Source organism: Symphalangus syndactylus, chromosome 9 (genome assembly GCF_028878055.3).
Source record: "Symphalangus syndactylus isolate Jambi chromosome 9, NHGRI_mSymSyn1-v2.1_pri, whole genome shotgun sequence".
Taxonomy (NCBI): Eukaryota; Metazoa; Chordata; class Mammalia; order Primates; family Hylobatidae; genus Symphalangus; species Symphalangus syndactylus.
The window spans coordinates 31106664-31134625 of record NC_072431.2 but is presented as its reverse complement, the minus strand read 5'-3'; the positions used below and the strand labels follow the sequence as shown (position 1 = coordinate 31134625).

Here is a 27962-nt window from a genome sequence, read left to right as displayed (position 1 = left end):
TGGGCAGGGGCAGAAACAACTCAGAGACGGGGCATATGTCAAGAAGGCCTCATGTTTCTTGGACCCATCCTCCTCCTTTTCTCATCCCAGGCTTCTCCGAGACACTGTTTATGCTGAGGAATAAGCATTTTCTGGCTTACTGTTCACAGTGGAGGGAGTTTCTCCCCTTCTAGATAAGTTTTTATCCCACCAGTGTTCTGCTTCCCCAGTACAGACTGTGTTAAGAAAAGAGGCAAATTTGCTTTCTCAGACTGCACAGAGCATCTCATTATTTTGTGAAGCCCCATGGCCGCCTATTTCTGAGACATGGGGCATGGCGGAAGCCAGAGTTATTCTTGGCTGTAGATTTTATTCATCCTTTTCCACCTTGATTTCAATGAATGAGTTCAAGTCAGGACAGCAGGTTTTGTGGGGTTGGTCAAAAGATGGGGAGCCAGGTGCATTCTCATCCCCTCCCTCATCTTCCTCTTCTTGGAAATTCGGATTGTAAAGTTCTGGTGGAAGGAGCTGGGCTTCAGCAGAAGGCAGTCTCTCTGAGGGAGGCCCATACACACGGTTGGCTTTGGTGCCATGCTTAGAGTTAGCATCCAGGTGGTAGCAGAGCTCTGTGAGGCGCTGGGCCCGGAAACGGGGAGGGCGGGCCACCCACACACCTGGCTCGTTAAGACTGTCCTCTTCATCTGACATCAGCTCCTCTGTCACATCATTCCACAGACGTTGGTCCTCAGGTCCAAAATGCCTCATGATACTGGATCGGTTGGCAAAAAGCTAAGGCAGGAACCCACAAGATAGATTAGGAAGGTAAACATTCTATGGATTAGATTTGGGGAAAAGGTTTGGTGGGGAAGGCTGTGTAAAATCTGTGCCTAAGTGAACCCAGTCCCCAAGTCAGATCTTAGCATTGGCTCAGTGTTCTTCTCTATCTTCCTACATTCCTGGCTCTCAACCCTATTCTCAGATGCCATGTCCTCTGGCCCTTCCCACTTAGGAAAGGGTTTAGAGTTTAGTATCTTGAAAGAAAGGCCTAGAAACCTACCCGATATCGGCGACTTCGAAGTTTCTTCTCCTCTTTTTCCTTCAGGCCTTTAAAGGGGTTCAGGGAGTTGCGGTACTCACGCCTCTTAGTAAGGAAGTAGGCCACACAGGCTCCTGGCAGGGAGGGAAGGAAGGGAGAAAGAAGGAGGGTCCTCTAGAGTAGTGGTCCTCAGCCCGTTTTTCTGCCCTAACACTATTGAATGGGAGGTTGGGCATCACTACTTAGATTAGGGCTTTTTTTTTTTTTTTTTTTTTTGAGATGTAGTTTCACTCTTATTGCCCAGGCTGGAGTGCAATGGCACAATCTCGGCTCACCACAACCTCCACCTCCTGGGTTCAAGCGATTCTCCTGCCTCAGCCTCCCGAGTAGCTGGGATTACAGGCATGTGCCACCACACCCGGCTCTTTTTAGTAGAGACAGGGTTTCTCCATGTTGGTCAGGCTGGTCTCGAACTCCTGACCTCAGGTGATCCACCTGCCTCAGCCTCCCAAAGAGCTGGGATTACAGGCGTGAGCAACCAGGCCTGGCCTAGATGCTGGGCTGTCTTGGCATAGGCATTAGCATCTATTCACTCCTCTTTGGTTAGCTTTCTTTTTATTTATTTATTTTATTATGATTTTGTTACGAGACAGGGTCTTGCTCTGTCACCCAGGCTTGAGGGCAGTGGCATGGTCAGGCATGCTCACTGCAGCCTCAAACTCCTGGGCTTAAGTGATCGTCCAGCCTCAGCCTCCTGAGCAGCTGGGACTACAGGTGCACATCACCATGGCCGGCTAATTGGTTTAGCTTTCTTTGCCCACCTCCATCTCCAACACTAACTCCTCCCAAGTATCTCCCACTGGAAAAAGACAACTCCACCGCTTCTGTGTCTCCCCGCTCCCTCCACCAAATAAAACCTACCCCTTCTTGGGCGTGGTGGCTCACGCCTGTAATCCCAACATTCTGGGAGGCCTCCTGCTGAGGCAGGAGGATTGCTTGAGCCCAGGAGTTTGAGACTAGCCTGGGCAACATAGTGAGACTCAGTCTCTATTTAAAAAAAAATTTAAAAACAACAACAATCTACCCCTAATGCCACTCTGATGGAAGATTACAAGTATTTTTTTCTTTTTTTTTTGAAACAAGGTTTGCCCATGATGGAGTTCAGTGGCACGATCTCAGCTCACTGCAACCTCCACCTCGCAGGCTCAAGCAATCCTCCCGCCTCAGCCTCCCAAGTAGCTGGGACTATGTCATGCATGCCACCCCGCCCAGTTAATTTTTGTTATTTTTGTTTGTTTTTGGTAAAGATGGGGTTTCGCCATGTTGCCCATGCTAGTCTCGAACTCCTGGGCTGAAATAATCCTCCTGCCTTGGCCTCCCAAAGTGCTAGGATTACAGGGATGAGCCACGTTACCTGGCTCTACAAGTACTTTTTCAGCAGAAGCTTTCATAATACTTCAGGGTTAGCTACAAATAACAAAAGAGAGCAAGGAAAGAGAAAGCCTGGGAAACAATATTTAGGGACCAAGAGGCAGGCCCGGCTTCTGAACATAACACCTCCTCATAACACCTTAGAGTCTTCCTCCTCATAACACCTTAGATTCAAGACCTGCATAAACAGAATGCATGATGGTGTTCTAGCCCTTTCCTTCTCTCATTTTTGTTTCAGACTGAGAGGGAAATAAACAGGCAATTTGAGATAATTCTATGAATATATTGAAGGTGAGAATAGCCAAAAAATGTTTCAAATCCACTATTTTCTTTTTTTTTTTTTTTTTTTTTTTGAGACAGAGTCTCGCTCTGTCGCCCAGGCTGGAGTGCAGTGGCGCAATCTCGGCTCACTGCAAGCTCCGCCTCCCGGGTTCACGCCATTCTCCTGCCTCAGCCTCTCTGAGTAGCTGGGACTACAGGCACCCGCCACCACGCCCGGCTAATTTTTTTTTTTTTTTTGTATTTTTAGTAGAGACGGGGTTTCACTGTGGTCTCGATCTCCTGACCTCGTGATCCGCCCGCCTCGGCCTCCCAAAGTGCTGGGATTACAAGCGTGAGCCACCGCGCCCGGCCCAAATCCACTATTTTCAAAACTACCTAATCATCTCTACTATTCCTCTTCTCCTCTGACCAAGAAAGAGGAGTGGGAGATGGGGAGAAAGGATGACATAGGAGTTAAACCAGTTTTTCTCACCTTTTAGCTCCTTATCAGTGTAATTGTGGGGACTGGTCACCAGCTCTTGCTTGAGCTTTTCCAGAAGAAACTTCACTACTGAAATATTCCAAGAGGACTTGATGCTGCCACAAAGAGAAGAGAATGAATAAAGTTGTCGGCTTTGTAAGAGCCAGACCAACAGAGATACCCAGCACTAATCAACTTTGTGGCAAATCCCTCCATGGCCTAAGAAGGTATGGTGAGATCAAAGCCTTAGTCTCATTGCTGTATTGGAGCATCCCCCTCTACTTCCCTGTCCTTAGCAAAGTACCTTCTAATTCTTTTTCCTCAAGGGGACCATACCTTTCAGACCCATTGAATCTCTTGTCATTGGTGATGTGGTTATGCACGTTGTGGACCAGTTTCTAGGGGAAAAAAAGAAAACACAATCAAGCCAAGAGTGGATATTATGAAAACTCTCCTCTGGTCCCTAGGGTAAAAAGGCATTGTCCCAAAGGGGCTCTCTGCCTGAATCCTTTCTAAGCCAAGAGCCTATCCAAGTTACTATTTCTAGTGTGGTCTTCCCTGACTTTTCATTTCATGTGTGTCAGGATTCCAGGATCATCCCTGGCCTTACTTCTGCTCCTGAGTAGTGTGATCACTAGAGCAGAGGGTCTCAAACATTTCCATGAACATACCCCGATAGCAACGAGAAAGCAAGTATACACCAGGAGTACTGTGAGTGAACATTTCTTTTTCACTTTTCTTTCTTTTTTTTTTTTTGAGATGGAGTCTTGCTCTGTCGCCCAGGCTAGAGTGCAGTGGTGCGATCTCGGCTCACCGCAACCTCCGCCTCCCGGGTTCAAGCGATTCTCTTGCCTCAGCCTCTCGAGTAGCTGGGATTACGGGCACCTGCCATCATGCCTGGCTAATTTTTGTATTTTTGTAGAGATGGGGTTTCACCATGTTGGCCAGGCTGGTCTTGAACTCCTGATCTCAGATGATCTGCCCGCCTTGACCTTCCAAAGTGGTAGGATTACAGGCATGAGCCACCACGCCCAGCCAAGTGAACATTTCTTGAAGTCCCCTACTCTTGCACTTTTTTTCTTTCCTTTTCTTTTCTTTCTTTCTTTTTTTTTTTTTTTTTTTTTTGAGATGGAGTCTCGTTCTGTCACCCAGGCTGGACTGCAGTGGCACGATCTTGGCTCACTGCAAGCTCCGCCTCTTGGGCCTCTTGGGTTCACGCCATTCTCCTCCCTCAGCCTCCTGAGTAGCTGAGACTACAGGCGCCCGCCACCACGCCCGGCTAATTTTTTGTATTTTTAGTAGAGACGGGGTTTCACCGTGTTAGCCAGGATGGTCACGATCTCCTGACCTCGTGATCTGCCCACCTCAGCCTCCCGAAGTGCTGGGATTACAGGTGTAAGTCACTGCGCCCGGCCCCTACTCTTGCACATTTAAATTTTTTCTTCAAAAATGTATTTGTATTTCTTTTCTTTTCTTTTTTTTTTTCTTTCTGAGACAGAGTTTCGCTCTGTCACCCAGGCTGGAGTGCACTCGTTAAAAAGTTTTGCCGGCCGGGCGCGCTGGTTCATGCCTGTAATCCCAGTACTTTGGGAGGCCAAGGCAGGTGGCGTCATCTCAGCTCACTGCAACCTCCGCCTCCCGGGTTCAAGTGATTATCCTGCCTCAGCCTTCTGAGTACTTGGGATTACAGGTGCCTAGTACCACGCCCAGCTAATTTTTGTATTTTTAGTAGAGACAGGATTTCACCATGTTGGTCAGGCTGGTCTCCAACTCCTAACCTTGTGATCCACCCACCTCAGCCTCCCAAAGTGTGCTGGGATTACAGGTGTGAGCCACCACACCCGGCCTGTTTAATATAAAAATGTCTTCTGGAAATTTTTTTTTTCTTTTTGAGACAGAGTCTCACTCTGTTGCCAGGCTGGAGTGCAATGGCACGCTCTCGGCTCACTGCAACCTCCACCTCCCGGGTTCAAGCAATTCTCCTGCCTCAGCCTCCCGTGTAGCTGGGACTACAGAGGCGCACCACTACCACATCCAGCTAATTTTTGTATTTTTCGTAGAGATGGGGTTTCACCATGTTGGCTAGGATGGTCTTGATCTCTTGACCTCGTGAACCACCTGCCTCGGCCTCCCAAAGTGCTGGGATTACAGGCATGAGCCACCGCGCCTGGACATCTTCTGGAATCTGCTAGTAAAATTGATGACCCAGGAAAAAGCCCCGGGTTTGTCTGTGGCTTTATATATTCCCTCGTGCGTTACCACAAATCTCAGGAGTATATACACCATGGTCTGAAAAACAGAAATCTAAAATAACAGAAACATGAATTGGAAAGGACCGTGGAGGCTCTATTACCCAATCTCCCTTTCACATCATTAAACAGGCTGTCTTTCCACTTTGTTTATACCCATCTAATGATGAGTTCTCCATTTTGAGTCAGCTTATTCTATTGTTAAACATTTCCACTCATGAAAAACTTTTGCCGGCTGGGCGCGATGGCTCATGCCTGTAATCCCACTACTTTGAGAGGCCAAGGCGGGTGGATCACCTGAGGTCAGGAGTTCAAGACCAGCCTGACCAACATGGTGAAACCACATCTCTACTAAAAATACAAAAATTAGCCAGGCGTGGTGGCGTGCGACTGTAGTCCCAGCTACTCGGGAGGCTGAGACAGGAGAATTGCTTGAACCCAGGAGGCGGAGGTTGCAGTGAGCTGAGATCATGCCACTGCACTGCACTACAGCCTGGGCAATAGAGCCAGACTCTGTTTCAAAAAAAAAAAAAAAAAAGAAAAAGTTTTGCCTTAGATGCTTCAAAATCTGTTCCCAGTTTTGCCCATAATAGCACCTGAAATATTTATTTATTTATTTATTTATTTATTTATTTATTTATTTATTTTTATGTATTTTTTTTTTGAGATGGAGTCTTACTCTGTAGCCCAGGCTGGGGTGCAGTGGCGTGATCTCGGCTCACTGCAACCTCTGCCTCCAGGGTCCTGGTTCAAGCAATTCTCCTGCTCAGCCTCCCTAGTAGCTGGGATTACAGGAATGCACCACCATGCCCAGCTAATTTTTGTATTTTTAGTAGAGATGGGGTTTCACCATGTTGGCCAGGCTGGTCTTGAACTCCTGACCTTGTGATCCGCCCACCTCGGCCTCCCAAAGTGCTGGGATTACAGGCGTGAGCCACCACGCCTGGCTTTATTTATTTATTTAGAAACGGAGTCTTGCTCTGTCGCCCAGGCTAGAGTGCAGTGGTGTGATCTCAGCTCACTGCAACCTCCGCCTCCCAGGTTCAAGTGATTCTCCTACCTCAGCCTCCCAAGTGGCTGGCATTACAGGCACACGCCACCATGCCCAGCTAATTTTTGTATTTTTAGTAGAGACGTGGTTTCACCATGTTGGCCAGGCTAGTCTCTAACTCCTGACCTCAGGTGATCTGCCTGCCTTGGCCTCCCAGAGTGCTGGGATTGCAGGCGTGAGCCACCACACCCGGCCCTAATGCAGGGTTTTACATTTTCTTCAATTAAGTTTAGTTGTGTTGTTTCTGATTATATTTTCATCCCAAGCTCCCTCAGTCAGTGGAAGTTACCCAGTCCCAAACTGACAGATTAATATCCTGATCCAAGGACTTTTCAGCTCCATATTCAGAAATCCCCAATTTATCCTTCTACCTCTATGGCTGATTCACCATACCAACTTAGGAAAGTATTGTCAACTCTTTATGGCTAGGGTCTCCACTCTGTAAAAAGGACCATTATTATACTAGCTGCATATTCAACATAGTTATTTTACCTCTTAGTAGTCCACACTTAAGGAATCACAAAGGAATGGGTGAATGTTTCCGAAAGTATTTGGGAGAGTTTCAAAAAAAAAAAAAAAAAAAAAAGGAGAAAGAAAAAAGGGAGTTACAAAGCTTCCAACTCAAGTGGCTTGGAAGAGATCAGCTGATAAAAGTCAAAACAGGCTTGATATGGAAAGGGAAAATACTCTAGACAATAAGTGTGAGGACTGTAAAGGCTGTTGGCTCACCTACCTCCTGAATAAGCTAAAAATATTTCCCCAAGGAGTGGCTGGGATCTGCAGCATTCCAAGGAATTAAGAATTCTGGTTTGATCCTTTTGGTTCACAGGATCCCTAGCAGCAATCCTCAAGAGCCTCAGCAGATTGGAGAGATGCCTCTTTGATTCCATCCCAGAGCTAAAGATTGGAACAACTGTCCCTCCCCCTCTAAACCCACAGTCTGCCACAAGAACATTTTAAACCTTCCTCCATCATGGGGAGCAAAACTTCCTGACTGGTCCTCCAGATCCTTCTCAAGCACAGAATAGAGAGAGCATGATGGTGAGTGAGCATACTGTCCTTCCTGCAGGTCCTCAGTTCCACCACACTCTCCTAAGAGAAGGAAGAAGCCAGGCCTTAACGCTGTACCTCTCTCTGGAGGCAGCAGGCACAAGTGGAATGGAAGTGATTGAAAATCCTGCTTTTATGCAAATTGTAACTATAAACTCATTATAGTCAATATGAACATCGTATGGCTAAAGAGTATCTTCAGCCAGGCACGGTGGCTCACGCCTGTAATCCCAACACTTTGGGAGGCCGAGGTGGGCGAATTACCTGATCTCAGGAGTTCAAGACCAGCGTGGCCAACATGGCGAAACCCCATCTCTACTAAAATACAAAAATTAGCCAGGCGTGGTGGTGCAAGTCTGTAATCCCAACTACTCGGGAGGCTGAGGCAGGAGAATCGCTTGAACCTGGGAGGCTTGCAGTGAGCCGAAATCACGCCACTGCACTCCAGCCTGGGTGACAGAGCGAGACTAAAAACAATATCCCCATGGTTGTCAGAAAAAAGCTTTTGTGAGACCAGCCTGGGCAACTAAAATACAAAAATACAAAAAATAAGCCAGACGTGGTGGTGCATGCCTGTAATCCCAGCTACTCGGGAGGCTGAGGTGGGAGATCACCTGAGCCTGGGAAGTCAAAGCTGCAGTTAGCCATGATCACACAACTGCACTCCAGCCTGGGCAATGGGAGTGAGACCCTGTCTCAAGAAAGAAAGAAAAAAAAGAAGTTTTTGGGTACAGAGTTGATCCCAAAGACTGTGGTCACTTTAAAGAAGGTTTCTCAGCCTCTTCACTATTGGCATTTTGAGCTGGATAATTCTTTGTTATGGGGGCTGTCGTGTGCACTGTAGGATGTTTAGCAGAACACCCACTAGATGTCAGTAGTATTCTCCTTCCCCTGTCCCCAGCCACCCACCAGTTGTAATAATCACAAATGTCTCCAGATGTTTCCAAATGTCCCCTGAGGGTAAAATCACCCCAGGTTGGGAACTACTGCCCTAGAACTTCTCTAGGTTTGGTCAGCTGCCAGGATGGGGACTCCCAGCTCAGCAGGATGTTCTTCGGGCTCCCAGCCACGTCAAGAAGCTTTCAGGCAGACCTGGTTCAGGCCAGTCCCTTCCTGGCTAAGAGCTCTTGGAATGACTGGAATCTCCAAACCTCTATAACTGAGCTGAAGGTCTAGTGACTCTCTGCATCTCTGAAGCTTGAGACTACCTCAGGACAGCTTCACTTGCTTTTCCACCCAAGGTGCCTCTTGCCACTTACTCTGCACACTAGCCTAATTTGCAGGCAATTTCCAGAGTTACCCTTTGATGACCAATCTGCTCAATCCCTTAAAGATCTTCTCATCAGGATTATTAGAACACTAGGAAGGCCGGGCATGGTGGCTCACGCCTGTAATCCCAGTACTTTGGGAGGCCGAGGCGGGTGAATAACCTAAGCTCAGGAGTTCGAGACCAGCCTGACCAACATGGCAAAACCTGGTCTCTACTGAAAATTCAAAAATTAGCTGGGGGTGGTGGCATGTGCCTGTAATCCCAGCTACTCAGGAGGCTGAGGCAGGAGAATCGCTTGAACCTGGGAGGCGGAGGTTGGAGTGAGCTGAGATCATGCCATTGCACTGCAGCCTGGGTGACAGAGTGAGACTCCGCCTCAAAAAAAAAAAAAAAAAAAAAAGAAAGAACACCAGGAGATGTGATATAAAGGAAGATATCACATTATCTGGAAAAGCCTAAAAGCTTGATGTTTAGCAGGGGACTTCCTATCCCTAGTGTTACAAAATAACCTCTCTCCTTACCCCTCTCACTCTGGTAGGATTCAGTATAGCATTCATTTAATATGGGAGGCCTAAAATCAACCCACCCATCACTCTTCACTTATCTCTCCAGACTGAAGAAAAATTTATAGAAATTGAGCTCACTCACAGAGAGTACCAGATCCCTCTTGCGCCTGGAGTTCTTCTGCCCACTTCCTCTGGTCCTGCATGGGGAAACGGCCAGCCCTAGAGAGTGTCTCAGCTCCCCAGTGCTCCCAGGGCCTGACTCTTCCAAGGCACTGTCCAGCGCAGCAGCGGCATTGAGCATGTCCTCAGGGCGGGGTGGTGGCAGCTTGGTTCCATTTTCTGGTCCTGTCTCTGAGGTTGCCCGCTGGATTGCCAGTTGTGTGGCTGGTGAGAGTTGCTTGGCATAAGCAGGGACCAGAACTCGCTGTACTGCACCCTCAGAGGCCACGTAATCATCCACCAGCTAAGAACATAAAAAATAACAGCCTATTAGCCAGCCAGGCTTAGGAGAACCTGGTTAACCATCATTCTTTGGCTAAGAATAGTGAACAGAAAGTGGAAAGAAGGGGGACTCTAGCACAATCTTTAATGGTCAATGGCTTGTTTCTCTGGGACTCCTATGAGTGTTGGGCAAATATTTCTTGTGTGTACAGGGCCTCTCGTGTTGGGTTGTTACCGTAGGGCTGCTCACAAGGAGAAAGCATGTTTCTGACACTGTTTGTGAATAGTCATTTATGGATAGCTCTTGGATATAAGAAATGTAGCTAGATAAGTGTTTTGTCTGAAAGGACTGGGAGAAGAAGTGATGACAAGAAAGAAACCAAGGCCGGGCGCGGTGGCTCACACCTGTAATCCCAGCACTTTGGGAGGCCGAGGCGGGCAGATCACGAGGTCAGGAGATCGAGACCATCCTGGCTAACATGGTGAAACCCCGTCTCTACTAAAAATACAAAAAATTAGCCGGGCGAGGTGGCGGGCGCCTGTAGTCCCAGCTACGCGGGAGGCTGAGGCAGGAGAATGGCGCGAACTCCGGGGGGTGGAGTCTGCAGTGAGCCGAGATCGCGCCACTGCACTCCAGCCTGGGTGAAAGAGCGAGACTCCTTCTCAAAAAAAAAAAGGAAGAAAGAAAGAAAGAAAGAAAGAAAGAAAGAAAGAAAGAAAGAAAGAAACCAAGCAAGAGAAGGAGTAAGAAAATAAAACAGTAACAGTGATAAAGAGGAGACATAAAAGAAAAATGAGCAAAGGAGGAAGATATAAAGTCAGAAATCCCTAGAAAGACTGGCAGCGACAGCTCCCCTCACCTATCCTCCATTCCCAGAGTCAGTCCATGCCCTCACCTTGATCCTGCCCCGGCCACATTCAACTGTCATAGCCCCTGACATCTACCTGACTACCTGTGCCCTCACTCAAGGACATACAGAGCCAGGAAAGGAAGGAGGGAGCAAGGGAGAGAGGAAGGAAGAAAGGAGGGGGGATTTCTGCAGTCAAGAAAACAAAACACTGAAAGTGGAGAAACACATACACATACACACACACAGAAAGAAGTGGGGGAGAAGGCTGAGATTTATAGACTTGTGAGCTGCTTTCTGCGCTGTGAAATCTAATTCCATCCTGTCGGCTTGGAAGCCTTTCCTGCCTCAAAGAACCCACAGCTCAGGGCAATGCCTAGCCTGGTACCCTTCTGCCTCCCACCTTCCAGGTCCTCCCTTGAGCTGGAACCACTGAGAGTCCTGACCAGCCACAGACTGGGGTGAGCAGCAGTGGTCATTACCCACATGGCTGTGCCTTCAGGAGAGCAATGACCAGTTGCTGTGTTACACTGGAGGGGGAGAGAGGGGTTTATGTGTTCATTTCTCAGATCCAGCAGATGGGCTGGGAGTTTCATCCCTCCCATCTACTCCATGTGTTCTGCTCCTTTACTCTTTACTGGGTGTCTATGTCTTGTCGTGGGGGGAGGAGAAAAAGAGAGGACAGACGGAGAATAAGGTGGAGAGCTGACAGAACTCCAACCGTCTCTCAAGTGGCACCACATCTGTTATTTTCCTATCTCTAAGATGTCTATAGTTGCTCCATCTCCTTTTCATACTTCCATGTGTGACATTCTGCAGTTCTTACTCTACTCAGCCAGGATTTTCCTGCTCATATGGCCCTTAAGCAGTAAAGAAACTGAAATAGCACAATGTACATCTATGTCTTTTCCTGCTCACAAAATATGCTTGCTTGCTTCCTTCTTTTCTTCCCTCTTTCTCCCTTTATGTTATTCTCTTACTGTTAACACTCAGTTGGCCATTCCTTTTTCTCATTTCCCATTTTATTTCCTTTCCTCTACCTCCCTCTCGCCTTACCTCATCATCTCTCTCCCGTGGTGTAGATTCTCTTTCCACACAGACTCACCTTTCTTCTGTGCTCCCTTTTTTCACTTTTTCTCCTCCCTCAGCCCTTCATTTCTACCTGTCTCTTTCCCTCCCTATACCTGTCTTCTATTATCTTTATCTTTGTCCTCTCACTTTTTCCTCCTCTCTCCACCTCTGCCTCCCTCCCCTGTACATTCCCATCTCTCTTTGTACTGAATTCCTCTTGGCAAGCAGAGGGCCTGCGATAAAATATGAATGAGCCGTCTGTTCACGGCAGGCATCCTCGCCAGGAGAGGCAGAGTCCATGGAGCAGCCGAGACAGCTGTGGAGGAGAAGGTGCCATGCGGAGCTATTGAGAGAGAGGGAAGGGCACCCCGTCACTGCACACAGCAAAAAATGACCTTCTGCCAAAGAAGCTGATGGTTCAGGAAGAAAATAGGAGAGCTGACTATCCCTGAAGGAAAAGGAAACGTGGTACTGTTTTGCTTTATCACAAATACAGACAAAAGGTTTAAAGATGGAAAGAAAAAACAGAAAGGAAAAAGAGCGAAAGGCCAGGAAAAGCACTTAGGAGCAACAGCCCTCTGCTGCCATACTCACGGGATTGAGCAGGGGCGCCCCCTCGCTGGCAGCCAGCGTGCACCCCGGGAGCCGCACGTCCCTCTGAGTTGCTGGGAAGCCCAAAGGCCCAGGCCCCACTGAGGCTGCTCCCAGCTGCCGCAGCTCCTCAATCACCACCTGCACGCCGCTGCCCACGCTGTCACACTCCTCTTCCACGGCAGACAGAGCCTTAAAGGCTTCCCCGGGACTTTCCTTGAGAGGCCCAGGCTCCTCAGGTGGAGAACTATGTGCCCGGCTTTCCCCATCTTCATCAGGGATGGACACTTTCCCTTGCCTCAGGTCACCCACTTCCTCCTGGAGACGTTTTAACAACTCATTGTTGGCCCTGGCAAGACCCAGAGCAGCTTCAGCCAAACCCACTGCCTTATCCACCCGCTGGTAGATAATATGCAGGAGCTGCTCTGAGCTCTGAACAGCCAGGCCATGTCCAGTCACTGTGATGGGGGTGCTGGGAGGAGGATTTCCACCCTGGGAGCCTGTGTTGCCTCCATTAGTCTCACTCTTACAGGCGCAGCAGCAGCATCTGGCCTCGCTGCCACTGGGAGGGGAGAAGAGAATGGTGGCACTGAAGGACATGGCGGATGGGGCAGTAACAACCACGCTTACACTGCTGGGCTGCTCCAACAGGTAGGAAGCATCGACTTCTCTGGACTCACTTTCCTTTCTCAATGAGGATGGTCAGAGGAGCCCAGGCCCCAAGCTGTAGGGTCTGTGAAAGAAGAGTAGACAAGCCATGAAGAAGCACACAGTCCATGGCGGCCTCTCCTCGGCCTGCAGAAGGGAGACAGGTGCCTTCTATTTGCAGATCCTGTGCTCTCCTAGCACATCACAAATCAAGGCCTTCCTGATGAAGGTTTCAGAGGGTAGAGAGCATTCCTTCTGCCCCCCAGCATGGAACCCCCGACTAGTGCAACCTAAGGAACAGGGAAGGGATTCAGAAGGACCTTCCGGCATCTGGAAAGATTAGAAGATTAAGGAAGAAAATGTAGATCTGTGTCCTCCTCCCCACCATCTTTACTGTAATAATGGTACTGCATTTCATTGCTTTGACATTGTTCCTTAAGGTGTTCAGAACACTTCACATAAGTTACCTCATCTACTCAACAGCACTAGGAAACACATATTACTCCAGGTCCAGAGAAGAGACATGCGGAGAAATTATATGTCTTTTTCAAGGTCAGAGGCATAATAGCAGAATCCAGTTATTACTACTTTCAATGTAGTGTTGATTTTTTTTTTTTTTTACCTGATACCACCTTTGTTGACATTAACAATCATGACAATCATGATTCTACCCTCTCTGTAATTTTCATACAAATGCATTCAGAGTAAAACTCCTAAATAAGGAATACATCCATCACTGCAGCCCTCAGCATGTCACCAACTTCTCACTGTTATATCATTAATGCTTTGGGGATGAGGGCAGGGAAATGAAATGAAAAGATCAGGGAATTGAGCTGGGGTAACCCAGGGCTGCACAGCCCCCTTTCCCATAGTTGTGTACCTGGGCCATGAGCCTCTGTAATGGAAACTAGCTGTCCTGAATCTTCCAGCCAGGAGCCCAGAGAAATCACCCGTGGGGCCTCTTATCTTCATTTCTCATGCTCCTTAAGGGTGGATCCAAAATTCAACAGGAATGTTTGAACAGCTATGCTGTCACTTTGCCTGCATGACCAGTCCCCATTAAAGGAGAAACCAGAATATCAGTGATAAACCAAACTGTCTTTCTTTTAAATTACTGTAGTTAAGCAGCTAAACTACTCCAGGAAAGAAAAAAAGGGGTAAAGAAGTTGATGTGTACCACTGAGAACACTCCAGGGAACTTAATAAATATTGTAATTTTCTAAATAATACTTGATGATAAAAAAAAAATCCTTCTGATGCTCCATGTCAAAACCTTAAGTATGTTTACAATTTCCCTGAGAGATGCGTTTCTCTCTTACCCTGTAAATTAAAACATCACAATTAAAGAAGAGGAGGGGCCAGGCATGGTGGCTCACGCTTGTAATCCCAGCACTGTGGAAGGCTGAGGTGGGCCGATCACCTGAGGTCAGGAGTTTGAGACCAGCCTGACTAACATGGTGAAATCCTGTCTCTACTAAAAATACAAAAATTAACTGGGTGTAGTGGCGGGCCCCTGTAACCCCAGCTACTCGGGAGGCTGAGGCAGAAGAATCACTTGAACCCGGGAGGCAGAGGTTGCAGTGAGCCGAGATCGTGCCACTGCACTCCAGCCTGGCGACAGGGCGAGACTCCACCTCAAAAAAAAAAAAAAAAGAGTAGGAGGTTAAGAGAATTTTCTTTTTTTTTTTTTTTTGAGACGGAGTCTCGCTCTGTCGCCCAGGCTGGAGTGCAGTGGCGCAATCTCGGCTCACTGCAAGCTCCGCCTCCCGGGTTCACGCCATTCTCCTGCCTCAGCCTCTCCGAGTAGCTGGGACTACAGGCGCCCGCCACCACGCCCGGCTAATTTTTTGTATTTTTAGTAGAGACGGGGTTTCACCGTGGTCTCGATCTCCCGACCTCGTGATCCGCCCGCCTCAGCCTCCCAAAGTGCTAGGATTACAAGCGTGAGCCACCGCGCCCGGCTGAGAATTTTCTATATATTGAGGGTTTTCTTTTCTTTTTTTTTTTTTTTTTGAGATGCAGTCTGGCTCTGTCGCCCAGGCTGGAGTGCAGTGGCGCGATGTCGGCTCACTGCAAGCTCCGCCTCCCGGGTTCAGGCCATTCTCCTACCTCAGCCTCCCGATAGCTGGGACTACAGGCGCCTGCCACCTCGCCGGGCTAATTTTTTGTATTTTTAGTAGAGACGGGGTTTCACTGAGTTAGCCAGGATGGTCTCGATCTCCTGACCTCATGATCCACCCGCCTCGGCCTCCCAAAGTGCTGGGATTACAGGCGTGAGCCACCGCGCCCAGCCTTTCTTTTCTTTTTGAATAGGCAATCTCATTTCAGAAACAGGAAATATCAATGCCTCTGAGGTAGTAAAACATAAATCTGACAATGCACTTTAATTACATGTGGTTATTAAAGAATAGTCTTTGATTTGCTCTTTCCACCCTTTATATTGAAGAAATGGCTTTTTCTGTGCCAGATACTTACTTCTTGCAAAAACTTAACTCAAATACATTTACAGCTTCCTTGTCATTATAGTCACTGGGAGGCACAGCTAAACCTGAAACTAAAGGTTAAACCAAATTAAAACTAAAGGTTAAAGGAAAGCACTAAGCAATTCTATGTCAATTTATAGATGAATCACTTATGTATTCTTTTCCTTCCTAAATAAGGGCCTACCCTGCTCCTGCAGAGTTTTTTCTTTTTAATTCTTTCTTTAACCTACATCATGCAGGGAGTTTGCTCTTAAACATGGATGCTGTGGGCAAAAGAATGTTTTGGTGATAATAAGTAATAGTATTCAAATGCTTGCCAGCTGGGTTCAGCATTTGTAAAATCAGTAATTAAGATGCATCAGGTTGGGACACTGGCTGAGTTGTCTAACTCCTTTCTGGTACCAAACTCTCTTGCCTCACGCACTTACTCTTTCTTGCAAGAGGCTTTTACCCCTACCAGTGTTCAGCCTGCCTCAAGCTCTTCCCCTCTATTTTTATTTATCATTTTTTTGAGACGGAGTCTCGCCCTGTCGCCAGGCCAGAGTGCAATGGCAAGATCTCGGCTCACTGCAAGCTCTGCCTCCCGGGTTCAAGTGATTCTCCTGCCTCAGCCTCCCAAATAGCTGGGATTACAGACGTGCGCCACCACATATGGCTAATTTTTATATTTTAAGTAGAGACAGGGTTTCGCCATGTTGGCCAGGCTGGTCTTGAACTCCTGACTTCAGGTGATCCACCCGCCTCAGCCTCCCAAAGCGTTGGGATTACAGGTGTGAGCCACTGCGCCCAGCTCCCTCTTCTTTAAATAGTCTTTCCTTGGTCGTCTTTCCTTGGTCATCTTTCCAAAACAGCACTGTACTGCAGGTTAAAAAAAAAAAAAAAAAAAAAGGGCCGGTTAGTGGCTCACGCCTGTAATCCCAGCACTTTGGGAGGCCAAGGTGGGCGAATCACGAGGTCAGGAGATGGAGACCATCCTGGCTAACACAGTGAAACCCCGTCTCTACTAAAAATACAAAAAATTAGCTGGGCGTGGTGGCGGGCGACTGTAGTCCAGCTACTTGGGAGGCTGAGGCAGGAGAATGGCGTGAACCTGGGAGGCGGAGCTTGCAGTGAACCGAGATCGCGCCACTGCACTCCAGGCTGGGCGACAGAGCGAGATTCCGTCTCAGAAAAAAAAAAAGGCGGGGGGTGGCCGGGCGTGGTAGCTCACGGCTGTAATCCCAATACTTGAGGAGGCTGAGGTGGGTGGATAACTTGAGGTTAGGAGTTCTAGACCCAGCCTGGGCAACATGGTGAAACCCTATCTCTACTAAAAATAAAAAAATTTGCCAGCCATGATGATACGTGTCCGTAATCCCAGCTACTCAGGAGGCTGAGGGAGAAGAATTGCTTGAACCCAGGAGTCAGAGGTTGCAGTGAGCCGAGATCACGCCACTATACTCCAGCCTGGGTGATAGAACGAGACTCCATCTCAAAAAAAATTTAAAAAAAAATGAGGTTCTCCTCTGGCTGCACCACTTATGAGCTATGTGAACATTAGTAAATTATTTCACTTTTCTGAGACCAAGTTTTTTCATCACTATCTACTTTGAGTGGTTTTTGTGAAGATTATACATAATATATGTAAGGCACCTACAGAGTGCTGGCACATGCTCAGTGCTCCACTAGTAACAGCTGGATGATATTATGGTTATTCCTGTAACATTTTGTGTTCTCACCCTGGACACCGATCCTGATTCCTTAATCTTTTTTTTTTTTTTTTTTTTTTTTTTTTTTTTTTTTTAAGAGGCAGGGTTTTGCTTCCAGCCAGGAGCCCAGAGAAATCACCCGTGGGGCCTCTTATCTTCATTTCTCATGCTCCTTAAGGGTGGATCCAAAATTCAACAGGAATGTTTGAACAGCTATGCTGTCACTTTGCCTGCATGACCAGCCCCCATTAAAGGAGAAACCAGAATGTCAGTGATAAACCAAACTGCCTTTCTTTTAAATTACTGTAGTTAAGCAGCTAAACTACTCCAGGAGAGAAAAAAAGGGGTAAAGAAGTTGATTTGTACCACTGAGAACACTCCAGGGAATGTTCTTGCTATGTTGCCCAGGTTGGTCTTCAACTCCTGACCTCAAGCCATCCTCCCGCCTCAGCCTCCTGAGTAGCTGGGATCACAGGTGCGAGCCACCACCTTGATTCCTGATTCCCTAATTTTGAATAAAATGCAATGGCTTGAAATAGAATTTGGGGAAATTTTCCCCCAAATTTAATGTTGAATTTCTAACAAACATGCATTTATAGGTACAAAACCTTCTATGACGCAAATTAGAAAGGTAATTGAGTATTTGGAATTTACTTGCTATCATGACCTGGTCTCAGACTAAGGATAATATTTTATGCTAGTTTTTAATGCTAAATGTATTTTCCTATTGTGAGTTCAGTTTGTTCCTCAATTTCTCTTTTGTTTTTCTACATTGTATGTTACCATACTATGTCCATTTTAAAACATCACATTCAGGGCAACAAATAAGTGTTTTCTTGAATTAACCTGCCTATAAAAACTTGGTACAGTGTGATCTAGCACAATGGGCATTCACAGAATTCTTTTTTGGTTTCCATGGACACTATTGCTGACTTAATTTCCCAGCCTCTTGCTATAGTCTCTCACCTAAACTCTAAGATATGGAAAGATATTGGGATCAGCAGGTAATAAACGAGTATTTCACGTTATATTTACTAACCAGGTAACTACTTAAGTGCGGGATAAATGACTCAAAACAAAACATTAATTTCATTAGCTGCATATACCCCCATTAAAGAAGGTGAGCTGGGCCAGGCAGGTGGCTCACGCCTATAATCCCAGCACTTTGGGAGGCTGAGGTGGGCGGGTCACCTGAGGTCAGTTTGAGACCAGCCTGGCCAACATGGTGAAAGCCTGTCTCTACTAAAGATACAAAAAAAAAAAAAAAAGTAGCCGTGCGTGGTGGCACGTGCCTGTAATCCCAGCTACTCAGGAGGCTGAGGCAGGAGAATGGCTTGAACCCAGGAGGCGGAGGTTGCAGTGAGCCGAGATCACACCATTGCACACCAGCCTGGGAGGCAGGGCGAGACTCCGGCTCAAAAAAAAAAGAAGGTGAGCTGGTGAGTGGGGGGAGGTATTTTTAGGTTCATATATTCATATATATATATATATATAAATCTTATGTATTTATTTATTTATTTTTGAGACAGAGTCTTGCTCTGTCGCCCAGGCTAGAGTGTAGAGGCGTGATCTTGGCTCACTGCAACCTCCATCTCCCAGGTTCAAGCAATTCTCCTGCCTTAGCCTCCAGAGTAGCTGGGAATACAGGCATGTGCCACCACTCCCAGGTAATTTTTGTATTTTTAGGAGAGATGGGGTTTCACCATATTGGCCAGGCTGCTCTTGAACTCCTGACCTTGTGATCCACCCTCCTCGGCCTCCCAAAGTGCTGAGATTACAGGCGTGAGCCATCGTGCCCGGCCAAAATATATATACATATATACATATATATATACATATATATATATATATATACACACACATATATATACATACATATATATATATATATATATATATATGTATATTTGATACAGAATCTCACTCTGTCGCCCAGACTGGAGTGCAGTGGCACAATTTCGGCTCACTGCAACTTCTGCCTCCCAGGTTCAAGCGATTCTTCTGCCTCAGCCTCCCAAATAGCTGGGATTACAGGCATGCGCCACCACACCTGACTAATGAATCCTGACCTCAAGTGATCCGCCCGCCTTGGCCTCCCAAAGTGCTGAGATTACAGGTGTGAGCCACTGTGCCCAGGCTCAAAAGTTTTTTATATGTAAGGCCATGTTAAAGGATGATTCACCAAAATGGATTGCACACTACTCAAATGAAGGGAAGACAAAGTCTCTACCTACAAGGCACTTGAAGTGTATTTCAGATGGGAATGTCTAAACAACATGGGATGTTCTAAACATGGACTATCTAAAAAACAAAGTGAGGCCAGGCACAGTGGCTCACACCTATAATCTCAGCACTTTGGGAGGCTGAGGTGGGCAGATCACCTGAGGTCAGGAGTTTGAGACCAGCCTGACCAACATGGAGAAACCCTGTCTCTACTAAAAATACAAAATTAGCTGGGTGTGGTGGCACATGCCTGTAATCCCAGCTACTCGGGAGGCTGAGGCAGGAGAATCACTTGAACCCGAGAGGTGGAGGTTGCAATGAGCCGAGATCGCACCACTGCACTCCAGCCTGGGCAACAAGAGTGAAACTCCGTCTCAAAAATAAATACATAAACAAATAAATAACAAAGTGAAATACACACAAGTCCTAATAATATGGTATAGACTGAAAAATTTCTGAGGCATTAGTTCAAAATAATGGAAAGATTAACAAAATGAAATCATACTGAGAAAGAGTTCTTACAGAAGAAAAGCTTCCAGTTGAGCCTTGAGCAACGTATAGGATGAACTGATAGGGTAGTAAGACATTCTAGAGGAGAAAAAAAAATTACAGGACTTAACAGGGTACATGTCAGAGGTCAGAGCAAAGGCGCTTATATAGTAAGCTAAGGAGAACTGACAGAGGTATAGAGATGGGGTATAGATATAATTGGTTAAAGACAACTGCAAGATTATAAGCCTAAGAGTAACAGGATGGTACCACCACCACCACCAGAATGACAGAAATGAGGCAGTTGAAATACCATGGCTGGGCATAGTGGCTCATGCCTGTAATCCCAGCACTTTGGGAGGAGAGGAGGATCGCTTGAGCCCAGGAGTTTGAGACCAACCTGGGCAGCATAGCGAGACCCAGTCTCTAAAAAATAAATAAATAAAAAGAGGAGACACCAGTATATTAGAGAAGAAGTGTATTTATTTAACATTTTAAATTTCAACTGATGGCAACATGTTTAAGTAGAAAGTCCTGAAAACAACTGACTAGGTCTAAAAAACAGAAAAAGATCTTCAATCTTGGGATGCGTTGCCAGCACAACATGACAGTAGATGTCACACTTAGGTTTGCAAAAATATATGCATTTGGGGTTCATTTCAGTATTGGTCTAATTTAAATACATGTGAAATAAGCCTTAAAAATGTACTTTCCAGTACTTTTGGTATTTTTCATAAATATTTAGATAAAAAAGAAAGAAAATTCATCTCCTTTAGACAGACAGTTCAGGGTAAGACTGTCCATAATTTTAACTATCCCTTTCCTCCCAAGTCACATTTTTGTTAGGACTAAATATATCATACTCTTGGCAGTTCCCTTGCTTGCTTTCTCCCCATTCTGAGTTTGAATTTTCTGCATGACTGAGTTCACCTCCAAACTATGAAAAATAAAAGTTTTCTCACTATTTAATAGATGTGTATGATATGGTATCACTCAGATGATATATGTTTTTATAATGGGTGCTTGACTCATTCAGGGTCATGCTAGCAATAGACTTCCTTAAATGTGATTACTGAAAGCATGGCAATTCGTATCATAGTCTTCATTTTAAGAAATAAATAAGGAAAACGGCCACTTAAAGCTCCTGCTGTGTTGGTCAGTCCTACTCCTCCACTTCAAGGTGCAAAATGGCTCACCTGTCAAAAAGTTCTCTCAAAACCTATTTTTATCAGAAATGAGCTCCTTATCACGCAAGAGCAGCTAAGTAAATACCACAAAATACTATTTTCCCACATTTTAAAAGAGTGACTCGACTAATGGTCTGCAAAAAATCCAAGACCTTATTTTTAGGGGTAAAAAAGAGAGCTGTAGACCCAGAAGGCCGAATGCGGTCTTTAAAGGATTCCATGTAATCTGAAAATTCCACGTATACTTCTATAGCAGGATGAGAATTTTTAACCCAGTATAGCACAGTCGTTTTTATTTACATTTGCTAAGATTACATTGGTAAGATTAATATTTCCGATTTCAGGTTTGCCTAATGTAAAGGACCCACTGCATTTATGGAGAAACTGAAAAATGAAAAAGTAGCTCCTAGAACTCGTGCCAGCGAGAACTTGGTAAATGTTAGTTGATTAAATATTAGTCAAGGATGACAAGGTGGACCCCAGGGACGGCAGAACCGTTTCCGATGGGTCAGCGTGATTCAGCTACCGGAAGGGCGATCGCAGCGACGCGGGAGGCAGAGATCGGCGACTGCTCAAGAGACCTCAGGGGACAGGGTGACTCGCCACTGTGCCCAACCATACAGTGCGCTTTGGGAGTCCCGGGTAAAGGGGGTCATTCCCGCGAGGGATGCGGAGAGCAGAGCGGCCAGAGGAGCTAGGGATCTCGCCGGGTCACCGGGGAGGGTAGACTACGTAGCCCCGAGAGCTTTGAGAACTTGAGCTGAAGGCGGCGCTCGCCGTGAGAACTGACGCGGAAGTGCAGCTTAGCAGCCCTACGGATGTTCTACCGCGTGTGCCCGGCGCTACCGCACGGGCTGACTCAGCTAGGCGGAGGCGGAGGCGGAGGCGGGCGCGCGGGAGACAGAAGAATCCGCGGCGCCTGCCCGTGTACCCGGCCAGCGCGCGCACGCGGGGAGACACCGCCTCGCTTGCGTTCTGGCTCCCGGTGATTGGTGGTTAGACGATGGTTGGGGAGCAGGGTCACGGACACTATTGGCTGCAAACAACAGTCACTCAAAAAGCCAGGTAGGGGAGGGGCCTCCTCGGGAGGGACAAGACTGTGAAGCTTTTTCAAGGCTGTCAGACGCCATCTTTAGCTTGTTTTTGTTTACTTGCTTTTGTTCTCTGCTGCTCACAAACCTGTGTGTACACGATTATAAGCACAGTGGCCACAAATCGGCGTCACACGTTTGGTGGTGGCCGACTTTTAGTTACTGCTGGCCTCGGTTACATTTCTTTCACATGTCACCTGCAAATTAGCAGCTCCTCATAATTCAATGAAGTTTCCAATATGGGGCCCCGAGGATTCCCAGGCAAAATCAACAGAGTTTAGTTTTGCTTTGCTTTGGAAGGCCAAGCCAACGATATACATGTGCGAGGAATTCTCCCCTTTCTTAGGAAGAAAAAGCAAGAACAGTGGATATGACCCTACGTTCCTGGATGTAGAAATCAAATAGCCTAGGAAATCGGACACGGGCTCTGCACTGTTCAGGGAGAGCTCTCCCTATTTTTTGAGAAGCTAAAAAGTAAGGTAAAAAGTATATGTGATGACCTGTAGTGATATGGAAAAGAGCTAAAAAGGGTAAAACTCCATTAAAAATTCCCGTAACTGGCCGGGCACGGTGGCTCACGCCTGTAATCCCAGCTGAGGCAGAGGCGGGCGGATCACCTAAGGTCAGGAGTTGGAGACCAGCCTGACCAACATGGTGAAACCCCGTCTCTACTAAAAATACAAAAATCAGCCCGGCATGGTGGCACATGCCTGTAATCCCAGCTACTCGGGAGGCCGAGGCAGGAGAATCGCTTGAACCCAGGAGGCGAAGGTTGCAGTGAGCCAAGATCGCGCCATTGCACACCAGCCTGGGCAACAAGAGTGAAACTCTGTTTCACAAAAAAAAAAAAAAAAAAAAAAAAAACTCCCATCACTGTTGTGATCACAAAGATCACTAGAATGTGACTAGATTTCAAAGACATGCAGGTCTGAACTTGTGGAATAATCCACAATTGAGCCAGTATTTATTAAGCACTGGTCTGACTTGAATTGTTAGAGAATAAAAATATACTCAGTACAACAAGTAAGAAACCCAGAAAGCCCAAACAGGGCCACTTTTGTTATAAATTTGTACAAGTAACTTTATTGCAGTCGGTATTTAGGAGTCAAATACTGCTTGAAATAGAGTAGGATGCTAGCTGTGTAACAGAAATGCATTATTATACAGAGGTTTTGTTGTAATGAAATTTAAATTCTACAGTAGATCCTTTTTTTTTTTGTCTCCTGGTTGTCACTGCATTTGTGACATTCCAGTTTCTCCCTCAGCACCTCATATACCTCCTATGCTTTCACTCCAATCTGCGAATACAAATTTGGATACAGATATTTTCCATACGACTTCTAATGAGGACATAGTGTTTCTGTAACAGAATGAAGTGAAAATAGGGCTCCTATAACAGGAGGTTCTGCTCTGTGAGCCTGTTTTTCTCTAATTCATATACTTTTTTCGTGACTCTTAGAAATGAGAAGCGTTCCATTCTAAAAATGCAACATGATAACCAAAAGGCATTTCTTATCCCTTCTATTATTTGCTTTTGCATCCTCTTGGCTCCCTATCACCATCACCATGAACAGTTTTTGAGAATTAGACTTGACTGGATTTTTTTTCCTGATACTTTGCCAGCTGTGGAGCTTTTCGAATAGATTCCAACCAATAAACGACCATTTTGTCAAAAAGCCAAGAAAGAACTTCCCTTCTGAACACACCAACCAAACCACACGTAAAGGCCAAAATATACACAGCTGTACATTTAAGAACGTGAGACAATAAAAAGCAAAACCACTTAGGCAAAACAGTCACTGAAGGCTTTGAACCACAGATTCAATAAATTGCCTACTCTCATTTGCCACATGGACTATATACTCCTTGGCAATTATTTAATTATTCATTATTCTGATCCTTTAGGAGCAGAAAAATATAGTAAATGCACATAGAAAGTGCCTAAGTATGCTAAGCATAGGATTTCTTCTAAGCTCTGCTTTGCACACAAAATATTTTGATCACATTTGGGAAAACAACAGAAAAAAAATTCACATCCTAGGGGATACTTTGCACACATAAAACCAGATATATTTATCACTTTTGAAAATAAAATCTGATATGGTACATATACACACATATTGTACATATACACAAATAACCCCAAGTTATAACTTTACAAATCTGTTTCAAGAAACACACACACACACATACACACACAAATGTTCTAATGAAAATGTGTGTGAAAGACACACTGTAAGAAGGTCTTTCCCCCTTCCCTAGGGAAATGAATGTCTCCATTATAATATCCCAATATTAACCTATTGGCCTTGGACAAGTGCCACATCCCAGCCACTTGGTTTTGGTTCTGGGGGGTGGGTGTGTAAAAAGCACGCAAACGGCTTTATGAGGGAGCCTCAAATCTCTCTCTGCTTCATTCGATGTTGCCTGTGGCAGAAATTTACATTATCCCTTCAGCCCGCTTAAAAAAAATCTGTACTTCCCAAGCGGCTAAATTTTTAAAGTCCCTCAACCACAAAAATCTACCAGTTCTTAAAATGTGATTTAAAAAAAAGAAAAAAAAACTATAAATTTGGCTGGAAACGGTTGTACACGGCCATCCTGCTTCTCAACTTCTTGGTATATTTAAAACCTTGACCAGGAAAAAGAAAGAGGAAGAGAGACAGAAAAAGAAACGGGGGAAAGAGCAAATTCCCCTTAGCAACAGTTTCCTCACCCCAACACTGCTACAGATCTCTATTTTTTAAAAATTTGAAAACACACACAAGATTAAGGAAGAAAAAAAATGGAAAAAGGATACCCGAAGGTCGTATGGCTCTTTGTATTCGTGTGTGTGCAAAAAGGAGGACTCGCGGAGCCCGAGCCGGCAAGCCCCGCCCCTCCCCGGACGCCCTCCCGGATTGGCCATCCGCGGCCGCGGGGCGCCCCGCCCGCAAGCACACGCGCCGCGCCCGAGGCGCCAACCCCGGAGTTGGGGGCCCCCTGAGGGCCGCTGGACCCCTGACCCCCAACCTTGCCTGGACCTTGGCAGACCCTTTCCCACCTCTCTCCCTTTCACTTTCTCAGCGTCCTGTCACCCTTTCCCATCTTTTTTTCTCGGTGAAACAAGGCCCAGTCACCAGCATAACAATCCAGTGAGCGACCTCTGGACACTTTGTTAAATTGAGTGAACTAGTCAGTAACATTCTAGACTGCGATTAAACATCAGGGACTTGGTGCGTGGGCGCTACTCCGGGTTTCCAGGTGGAATGTCTCTGGGTCACGTGTGTTGCCTAACACCCCCACGTTTAAATGAACATTCACGTATGGAACATCTTTCTGGAGAAAGGCAAAGTAGTCTTACACTTCAGCCCGAGCTCCCAGTTTCTCTACCTGGCTCAGACCACATTCTCAAAACTAAAATGGCTCCTCTTTATTTCCAGGAAGACAGCTGGTATACCTGGATTTTAAGCCACCCATAATCTGGTCCCACCCACCTATTTGTTATTTATTTATTTATTTAGACAGAGTCTCGCTCTGTCACCCAGGCTGGAGTGCAGTGGTATGATCTCCACTCACTGTAAACTCCGCCCCTCCGCCCCCGCCCCCACCCCGCCCGCGCGATTCTCCTGCCTCAGCCTCCCAAGAAGCGGGGACTACAGGCGTGCACCAACGCACCCAGCTAATTTTTTTTATTTTCTGTAGAGACAGGGTTTCGCCATGTTGGCCAGGCTGGTCCCGAACTCCTGACTTCAGGTGATGTGCCCACCCTGCCTTTTTTTTTTTCAGTGATGTGATCTCGGTTCACTGCAACCCCCAACTCCCAGGCTCAAGCAATTCTCCTGCCTCAGCCTCCCGAGTAGCTGGGATTACGGACATGTGCCAACACGCCCAGCTAATTTTTTTTTTTTAAGTAGTGACGGGTTTTCACCATGTTGGCCAGGCTGGTTTTGAACTCTTGACCTCAAGTTATCCGCCCGCCTCGGCCTCCCAAAGTGCTGGGATTACAGGCATGAGCCACTGCGCCTGGGCACAAATTTGTTCTTAGTTCCCTCTACGCTCATCTTATCAATCTTGTATTATTCCTTTACTCAAGTGGCTTTTTTTTTTTTTAGCCTGAATGATGCGTCTCCCCTTCCCTGACTGATCAATTTTTATCCATTCTCTTTCAGCACAGACCGCTTACTTCCTTCTCTCCGCTCCCATCAGCATGAACTTCATGCATACTCCAGTTAGCGGCATGTAACTCTACCTTGATTCACATATTTTAGTAATTTCACTCCAGTAAACTGTTTGAGGTCAGCGATCATATCTTAAAATTGTTTTTCCATCCAGGAACTGTTTGATTCTTACTGCAGTAGCTGGCATAATTGTAGATATTTAGTAAACCCCGACCAAAAAAATCATTTATTTATTTATATGTATTTTGAGTTGGAGTCTTGCTCCTCTGTCGCCCAGGCTGGAGTGCAGTGGCCCGATCTTGGCTCACTGCAAGCTCCGCCTCCCAGGTTCACGCCATTCTCCTGCCCCAGCCTCCCGAGTAGCTGGGACTACAGGTGCCCACCACCACGCCCGGCGAATTTTTTGTATTTTTAGTAGAGACAGGGTTTCACCGTGTTAGTCAGGATGGTCTCGATCTCCTGACCTTGTGATCCACCAGCCTCAGCCTCCCAAAGTGCTGGGATTACAGGCGTGAGCCACTGTGCCCGGCCAAAAATCATTTATGATTAAGTAAGTGAATTTGTTTTCTAGTTAAAACACAGATTCTGAAACTCACATCCCACAAGAATTTCCCTTCTATAGTAAGTAGCAATTTGTGAACACTTACTGTGCAGGAACTGTTCTGAACACTTTATGTGTATTAATTTAGGTATTATTATTATTATTATTATTTTTTTTTTTTCAAGACAGAGTCTTTCTCTGTCGTCCAGGCAGGTGGATCAGGAGGTCAGGAGTTCAAGACCAGACTGACCAACATGGTGAAACCCCGTCTCTACTAAAAATACAAAAAGTTAGCCGGGCGTCGTGGTGCACACCTGTAGTCCCAGCTACTCAGGAGGCTGAGGTAGGAGAATTGCTTGAACCCAGGAGGCAGAGGTTGCAGTGAGCCGAGATTGCACCACTGCACTCCAGGCTGGAGGACAGAGCGAGACTCCATCTCAAAAAATAATAATAATAAAATAATAAGGCCGGGCGTGATTGCTCACGCCTGTAATCCCAGCACTTTGGGTGGATGAAGCGGGCGGATCACCTGAGGTCAGGAGTTCAAGACCAGCCTGGCCAACATGGTGAAACCCCATCTCTACTAAAAATACAAAAATTGGCTGGGCTTGGTGGCGCACGCCTGTAATCCCAGCTACTCGGGAGGTTGAGGCAGGAGAATCCCTTTAACCTGGGAGGCAGAAGTTGCAGTGAGCTGAGATTGCACCACTTAAAAATAAATTTTTTTTGGCCGGGCACAGTGGCTCACGTCTCTAATCCCAGTACTTTGGGAGACCAAAGCAGCGCGGCGGATCCCTTGAGCTCAGGAGCTGGAAACCAGCTTGGGCAACATAGTGAAACCCGTGTCTCTCCTAAAAATACAAAAATTAGCTGGGTGTAGTGGTGCATGCCTGTAGTCCCAGCTACTCGGGAGGCTGAGGCACGTTAATCACTTCAACCCAGAAGGCGGAGACTGCAGTGAGCCGAGATGGTGCCACTGCACTCCAGCCTGGGTGACAGAGCAAGACTTCGTCTCAAATAATAATAATAATCTAGGGACATGACAACTACATGCAAAGTATGGTCTGGGTCAGAAGAAAAAATGCTATCCTGGACACTACCAGGATACTTGGGAAAATTAAATATGGCCTGGATATTAGATAATTTGATTGTAGCAAAGTTAGATTAGTGGCATCACCATTTTACAA

At 46.3% G+C, this 27962-nt stretch overlaps 1 protein-coding gene and 1 long non-coding RNA gene across 5 annotated transcripts; one reads left to right on the top strand and one right to left on the bottom strand.

Annotated features, from left to right (window-relative positions):
* Positions 1 to 34: 34 nt before the first annotated feature.
* C9H14orf93 (chromosome 9 C14orf93 homolog) lies at positions 35 to 24934 on the bottom strand. Of its 4 annotated transcripts, XM_063609416.1 has the most exons (9): positions 19830 to 19847; positions 15389 to 15467; positions 13794 to 13954; positions 12269 to 12998; positions 9457 to 9777; positions 3525 to 3586; positions 3201 to 3304; positions 1037 to 1149; positions 35 to 768 (listed from the first exon to the last, which is right to left on the bottom strand). In XM_063609416.1, exons 4-9 carry the CDS (start codon positions 12863 to 12865, stop codon positions 349 to 351), a joined length of 1617 nt encoding a protein of 538 aa, XP_063465486.1. In that variant the 5' UTR covers positions 12866 to 12998; positions 13794 to 13954; positions 15389 to 15467; positions 19830 to 19847; the 3' UTR covers positions 35 to 348. The 4 variants fall into 4 exon arrangements, with proteins under 4 accessions (XP_063465486.1, XP_055147785.1, XP_055147783.1 ...); XM_055291810.1 differs by lacking the exons at positions 13794 to 13954; positions 15389 to 15467; positions 19830 to 19847 and adding an exon at positions 24875 to 24917 and having other exon boundaries at positions 35 to 533; positions 654 to 768; positions 12269 to 13243; XM_055291808.2 differs by lacking the exons at positions 13794 to 13954; positions 15389 to 15467; positions 19830 to 19847 and adding an exon at positions 24875 to 24934 and having other exon boundaries at positions 12269 to 13243.
* Positions 3298 to 8090, top strand: LOC134731418 (uncharacterized). The gene is made up of 2 exons (XR_010113647.1): positions 3298 to 3415; positions 7318 to 8090. It is a non-coding gene; the product is annotated as an uncharacterized lncRNA (long non-coding RNA).
* Positions 24935 to 27962: the final 3028 nt, after the last annotated feature.

What these genes read in the sequence shown, in the direction of transcription:
- C9H14orf93 (XM_055291808.2), bottom strand. Translation starts at nt 12,865, where the DNA reads ATGTCCTTCAGTGCCACCATTCTCTTCTCCCCTCCCAGTGGCAGCGAG. An exon ending in CACTGATAAGGAGCTAAAAG is followed by an intron (nt 1,150 to 3,200) that starts GTGAGAAAAACT and finishes CCTCCCTGCCAG; the next exon opens with GAGCCTGTGTGGCCTACTTC. An exon ending in TTCGAAGTCGCCGATATCGG is followed by an intron (nt 769 to 1,036) that starts GTAGGTTTCTAG and finishes TTCCTGCCTTAG; the next exon opens with CTTTTTGCCAACCGATCCAG.